Genomic DNA, 6,866 nt, shown 5'->3' with positions numbered 1-6,866 from the left:
GATAAACTTATGATAGGTCGGTTACCTTCAGACTATTGGATTATGTATGCAGGACCTATCTGTTTAGATTTCATATTCATAGCTGAACTGTTCAAGGACAAATCCAGTCTAGTGTCCAGTTTAGTTAGGGTTCTCTAGACATGAAAGTAGAAAGTATAGTAGAGTTTGTGTTGTTCAGATTCCGATGGATTTTTGTGTGTTTATTTCTACTACCATGTACAATCACGTATGATTTCTTAGTATTAGTGAAAAAATTAATCAGTTCATTCTCAACTAAAGAGGTAAAAGAGGGTCATTTCGAGAGAGCAAAATTTGTGCAGGATCAGGTATGTTTATTTATGGTTTTAGTTTCGAAAATCATGCAGTGAAATAAAATAAATGCAAGCAAATATGGATAGATAAGAATAATTTTCACTCTCATAAAATTGTTAGTAAATCCAAAACTAGTCAAGTTTTACAAAACTATTCTTTTAGAAGTTTAATTTGTTTTGTGCATCTAAAAAAATCTATTCTTAAATAGTAAAAGAGATCCTTGAAAACGACATAGATGGGATCTGTTGTATACACAAATTAATACTTGAACAGAAGGTATGGATCCTAAACATAAACAAATTACATTGCTAGCCCCTATCAATAGCATTATCATATGATTTTGACAATTCCTTTTAAGCAATGTTAATGTTTTATTTTTTGGCCAGCAACATAATTTGTTTATGTTTATGATCCATACCGGTTCTGTTCAAGTATTGGTGGTTGTATATGTACTGTGATGTTTGATAGTTAATTGTAAAATAAAGCATTGTAATGAATAATAATTTTAAATGGTCAAAGAGCATTTTTCATGTTTTTTCAGGTGAAACAATGGCACCAAGGAGACCAGTCAACTCCAATGTGCACAGGCAGGCCCGGCTGGAAAGCTATGACTTTACGAGAACCAAAATACAAGCAATGGATGTACAATATTCAAGTGGACTTGGATGAAATTGTGGAAATTGATATTGACAGACAGGTGTGACAAAATCAGGATTCATTTTAGTGATTATACTATAGTAATACCAGAAACAAAAGAACCCTGGGCCGTTTCGAGCCGCGCAGGTTTGAATGGTACGCCACACCTACCTGCGCGAACCACGTGATCTTTTCGTTTCTGCAAAGGTTGTTTTGTTCTTGGTATATCTATACATTAACCGTGGTGTCTGCCACTTCTTAAGGTGTATTCTCGTCTACTTTTGCTGGCGCACCAAATGCATGCATGCACTACGAATTAGAATATAATAACATGCAGGGTTATTCCATTTGTATTTTTGTTCATCGACATGTGTTTATGTTGAACCTTTAGTTTTATGTATGACAAACAAGAGGATACCAGAATATGTGGCGAGGCACTCAAGATAAATATAAAGCAGTTAAACTTCTTAGGATAGTTATTGAAATATAAAATGTCAGTTGTATGAAAACAACCCATAAGTAGTTGAATAAAACATGTTTTGAATAAAATCTTAGTTTTACAAAAAATATCAAAATTTTGATCTCACTTTAACCTATTTAGTATTTTTGTTCCAAATACCTTGACTGATTATGCATGAATACTACCTTCATCAAATGTTGAGTTCTTTGTATTCTTTGTTAAGTTAAAAAAAAAATGTTTAAGGTTAAATTTTGTAATTTTAGGTGATGATTGTAGAACCGCTGGTGACAATGGGTCAGATATCTGCAAGTCTCATTCCACTTGGATGGACTCTTCCTTTGGTTGTGGAATTGGACGATTTAACTGTCGGTAATATTAGTTTTCATTTTTAAATAACTACGTGAGATGAAAAAATTTTGAATGGATTTTAAAGGATCTCAAAAACCTAGAAAAGTTTCCTCATTAGAGGGTCATCTGTTGTTTATATGATAGATGGACCTAGATCTTAAGACATACTCTAAAGTGCCAGATAGCTGCATTCAGAGAAATGTCCAATGGTTATAGAAAGGACGCCTCCAGTTTGAAATGACTGCATTTTAACTGCCAGACAAGCAGTGACTGGTGACCCAAGTAACACATTTCAAATAATTTATCTAACAATTGACTAGATATAATCTAGATTATAAAACTTTATGAGTTATCAACTAGGCAATAACTGTTTTCACCTAAAACTTTAATAAAATAAAATTTCAACATTATTGTATTACAATAACTTTACAAGAATTGTATTACTATTCCTTACTAATTAGATACAAAAATAATAATGTTTTATGAACAAGAATTCTTTTTGTTAAATACTCTAACCACCCATTCGATTTTTTTGTTAACTGTTTTTAAGGTGGTTTGATTATGGGCCAGGGAATCGAGTCGTCTTCTCATGCAGTGGGATTGTTCCAACACATTTGCCTCTCGTACGAGATAGTCCTGGCAGATGGAAGTATGGTTAGATGCTCAAAAGTGAGTAGCTTTTTTCAGTTTTTGCCCCTTGTAGAATATTGGAGTGGGCATTTGAATACAACGAACATGACAACCAAGAATAAATGTAAACAGCTTTTAAACTCAAACACTTTGTACCTTATCTTATGTTTTAAACTCAGGGAAAACAACATACTGCACAGGGCAATTTTTTCTGCTACCCAATTAATAAATCATCTAATTTACCTATGTTTAGGTTTATAAAATTTACTTTACCTTTTCAGGATGAAGACCCAGATTTGTTTTATGCCATACCTTGGTCATATGGGACACTGGGATTCCTAACTGCTGTGGAACTTCGGATCACACCAGCAAAAAGGTAAATGAACTTTAATTTGTGGTAACTACTTCTACGAAGCTAAAAGGAAAAGATAAAGATAATACTGTGCCATAAGTATTTAAATGTTATACTACTCGCAAGAGAGCGAGGTGGTCTAGTGGTAAAGACCTCGGTTCACAAGGTCCCCGGTTCAAATCCTGCCAATATCCAATGAATTGATCTAAGTAATAAGGCCGCAAAATTGTAGGTCTAGCCAGAAGTAATGTGTAAAACAGTGTCTAGTGTCCTAGTATGTGAAGGTCAGACATGAGAAAGAATAAAAAATTACATGCGTTATTATAGCATGGGCAATTGAAGCTAAAATGCAGTACAACTCCAACCATACAAATCAATTGGGACCACACAACATTTGGACAATTTAATTTTCACCAAAATTCATAGCATTTTACACCAAATACGCAGTCTAGCAGAGATTTTACTATGGCAATTGCAAAACGCATTATGCCAAGAAATCAATCTTCACACTCTGCAATTGCAAAAATTTGACGAGTTTGCACGATTGCAGGAGTCGATGATGATATCTACACGGCCGTGGGATGTATTTAAAATTTTGCGGTAATCACAGAAGACGATATTTCCGTGACCATGGAAGACGATGATGGTGTCTACAGGACAGCAGGAGATGTGCAAGATTTTTTCGCGATTGTGGAAAAATGGTTATGGCATTTCTGCGAGCACGGGAGACAATGATAATGTCTACATAACTGTGAGAGTGGTTTTCGGTTTTGCTGCAATCATGGCATCTGCCGTTTACTGCAGTTTAAGTTTTTTTTTTTCTGTAAGTGATTCGCATGGCTGGAGTTCTACTGTAGTTTAAAATAATGATTTGATTTTACAGTCAAAAATTCTTGGACTCTTAAGCAACTGACTCTCTCAATAAGACAAATTTTTTTATGTACAATCTGTCGCTGTATGACCTTACCCATAAAGATTAATTTTAAGACTTGAATCAACCTGATTCCAAAGCGGATACAAATGCAGCCCAACTTAGCAATTTTTTTCTTCAACTTCAACATCAAGTAAATCAAAAGAAAACATTGAAAACCAATATTTCTAAATTTGCTCAAGCAGAAATTTGTATGAGCTGTCGTTTATGATTTAAATAAACTTAAAATGCGGCAAATTAGGGAGTAATCATTTCTTTCCTCCAAAATTGAAATGAGTTGCGTATTTATGGTTTTTTTTATTTCACTAGCTTATTTTGTTTCTCTAACCATTAACAATCCATCCTAAGGCATTGAGTTATCTAATTAGTAAATGATCATTATAGAATCAACCGTCTTGAATTAAAAATGTATTAGCTAAAATCTTTTACAAAGTTGAAAAGGTGTAATCTAGACATTTACGTTTTAGGTTTGTGAAGTTGAAGTATGAGCCTTTCTACTCACTTGACGAGGGAGTTGCAATGTGTGAAGCTCGATCAAAAGACAAAAATAAGAATCAGTTTGTGGAAGGAATCATGTTTGACAAGAATCAAGGAGTAATAATGACTGGGTCTATGGTTGATGACGGAACTAATGTAAGTAGTGTTGTTTAATTTGAATTTTACACAGTTGTTTTGTTTTTTTTCTCTGAATCCTATGTGATATACCTAACTATACGTAAGACGGGAAAAAAGCTAAGATAGAGTTTGGTCAGTTAAAAATAACTTACTAATGATAACAACTTCTGTATTATACTTCCTGATTCAAACTATGAAAACAATGTTATGATTATTTAACTATTATTTTTTGACACAAGTATCAGGGTCTGAAACTGTGAACTGATATTTCATATTCAGGCTAACTAATAATACTACTTACTACTTTAAAGTTTTAGCAGTTTTTAGTCATACAAATTTTTGTTTGGTCGGCATGTTGTTCACATCAGGATGGGATTATGGAGGAAGGAAACCAAATAGTTTATATTATTTATTACTTTACACAAAAACAGAAAATAAACATCTAATGAACTGTAATTTTACTCTTAAGGTAAACGCGATTGGAAGGTGGTACAAACCATGGTTTTATGAACACGTACGAAGCTTTCTAACAAGAGGCGAGATGGAAGAGTGTATCCCATTGAGGGATTACTACCATCGACACACAAAAGCACTGTTCTGGGAGTTGCAGGTAAAATTGCATTGTAGATATAATGTCAGTATTGAAACAAATTAAACAATTTCCTGGAAACATTGAATAAGAATTGAGTTGAAAGAAGAATTGCTTGTGTCTACGCTAGAACAGCATTTTCCCAATGGAGTAAACTCCAAATGTTTTAAAGGAAAAGCGGTCCATACCCATTAAATTTTAAATTATGCACGAGTATATTTTCAGTTCTATAATTACAAATTTATCAAAATATAACAAATGCAACCTCACTATTATCGTATTATTACAGCCCAAACACTCAAAACAGTAAATATTTAGCTATACTGTGTGTAAATTTAGAAAATTTTTACCTTGTTTAGTTATTACCATAGACATATAGACCGTCAGCTGTGCTGCGGTTAGCATAAGTTCTGGCGTCCACCACTAGGTTTGCCGTGTAGTTACGGCGCACACCGCTGCAGCGTCTGCTGGTAGCATACGGCTCCTCGCCTGCAGCGGAACCTTCCTTTGACAGTCTATATTTATTCTATTTGTCTATGTTATTTCTAGGAAAATTAATATGCTCTTGGTATTTCTGTAATTAAAAAAGGCTTTAGCTAAAGATTTACACCTAACAACAATAAAAAACATTTCAGCATATAGAGATACACAAAAAAATTGTGTCCATTGTTGGTTTGGTAAATCTTTGCTCACAAGCACTCCCGGTGATTCAGTTAAGTTGACAAAACTATTAATATGTATCTTATTGACCACTTCTGTTTGTAGGATATAGTTCCATTTGGCAACAATCTGTTCTTCAGATGGATTCTTGGATGGGCAATGCCTCCAAAAATATCATTCTTGAAGCGAACACAAACTAAGGTGATAAAGGATTTGTACGACAAGCACCACGTGGTTCAAGACCTTATCATCCCTATACAGCTTTTGAAAAAGTCTCTGCTTTTCTTCGACAAAGAAATCAACGTACGTACCAGAATCTCCACATTTTATATTTCTAAATTAATTAGAAAGGTTGGCGGATTTTCAAACTAACCTCTCCTCACTAACTATATTCAATTCAGTTAGTCATTGGGAACTTTGAGGATTACGGACGGTTTTGTGTGTCCAGGTTTACCCAATCTGGTTGTGCCCTGCTCTGCTACCTAATGACCCCGGATTAGTACACTCTTACTCCGACACACCACATCTGTACGTGGACATCGGGTTGTACGGAACGCCCAACGCACCACATTACGAATGTGTCCAGTCTACCAGGGCAATAGAACATTTCACCATTCAAAACAAAGGGTGAGCGAGCACTTCATAGTAAATGTGATTTAAATAATGCTGGTTTTCATTAAATTGTTGATAAATGAGAAATTTTATGAAAATAGGAACAGCAGCTTCATTTATTGACCAGGCATATTATTGATGACAAAACACAAATTCTTAATGAGAAAAAATATGATTCAAATCGAACAAGGTTACTTTCGTTAACAACATATGGCAAAAACCAATATATATTGGATTTAGTTAGTACATAATACATTAGAGTAATTGAATTATTACTTTTATACTACTGATATACTGAAATACTTTAAATCTGAAGAGATACATAGAATTCTTTAAATAATTCTTAATAATGACTGCATTTTATGGTTTCAGGTATCAGATGATGTATGCTGGAACATTCTGCGATGAGGAAGAATTTTCCAAAATGTTTGATTTGAGCCTATACAACAGGGTTCGTGAAAGATTGAAATGTGACAAGGCTTTTCCACATATCTTTGGGAAGATAAATAGAAAAGTACGAAACTAAAACCCAATGTTTGTATCCAAAAAGCTATTAAATACATTTTTTAAAATAACAACTTCCTATTATCTTACTCCTGCTTAATGAAAGCAAGTGTCACAATATTGTCACATAACATAGAATGTTATTTTGCATCATTATGAAGATAAAAAAAACCCTGAATCTCAAACCTAACTGATAAGATTATTGATCGTATAACTA

General features: G+C 33.8%; 1 protein-coding gene across 1 annotated transcript; it reads left to right on the top strand.

The window, feature by feature from the left end:
• LOC129000992 (delta(24)-sterol reductase-like) lies at window positions 1-6,692 on the top strand. The gene is made up of 10 exons (XM_054428107.1): window positions 1-326; window positions 854-1,009; window positions 1,672-1,777; window positions 2,307-2,425; window positions 2,668-2,762; window positions 4,137-4,302; window positions 4,754-4,894; window positions 5,639-5,836; window positions 5,982-6,160; window positions 6,518-6,692. The coding sequence occupies exons 1-10, from the start codon at window positions 141-143 to the stop codon at window positions 6,669-6,671; spliced, it is 1,500 nt and encodes a 499-aa protein (XP_054284082.1). The 5' UTR covers window positions 1-140; the 3' UTR covers window positions 6,672-6,692.
• Window positions 6,693-6,866: the final 174 nt, after the last annotated feature.

This window comes from Macrosteles quadrilineatus, unplaced genomic scaffold, assembly GCF_028750875.1.
Source record: "Macrosteles quadrilineatus isolate MER2022 unplaced genomic scaffold, UCM_ALF_1.0 Scaffold_8__2_contigs__length_117827958, whole genome shotgun sequence".
Classification (NCBI taxonomy): domain Eukaryota; kingdom Metazoa; phylum Arthropoda; class Insecta; order Hemiptera; family Cicadellidae; genus Macrosteles; species Macrosteles quadrilineatus.
This window is presented reverse-complemented; position numbering and strand designations above follow the sequence as displayed.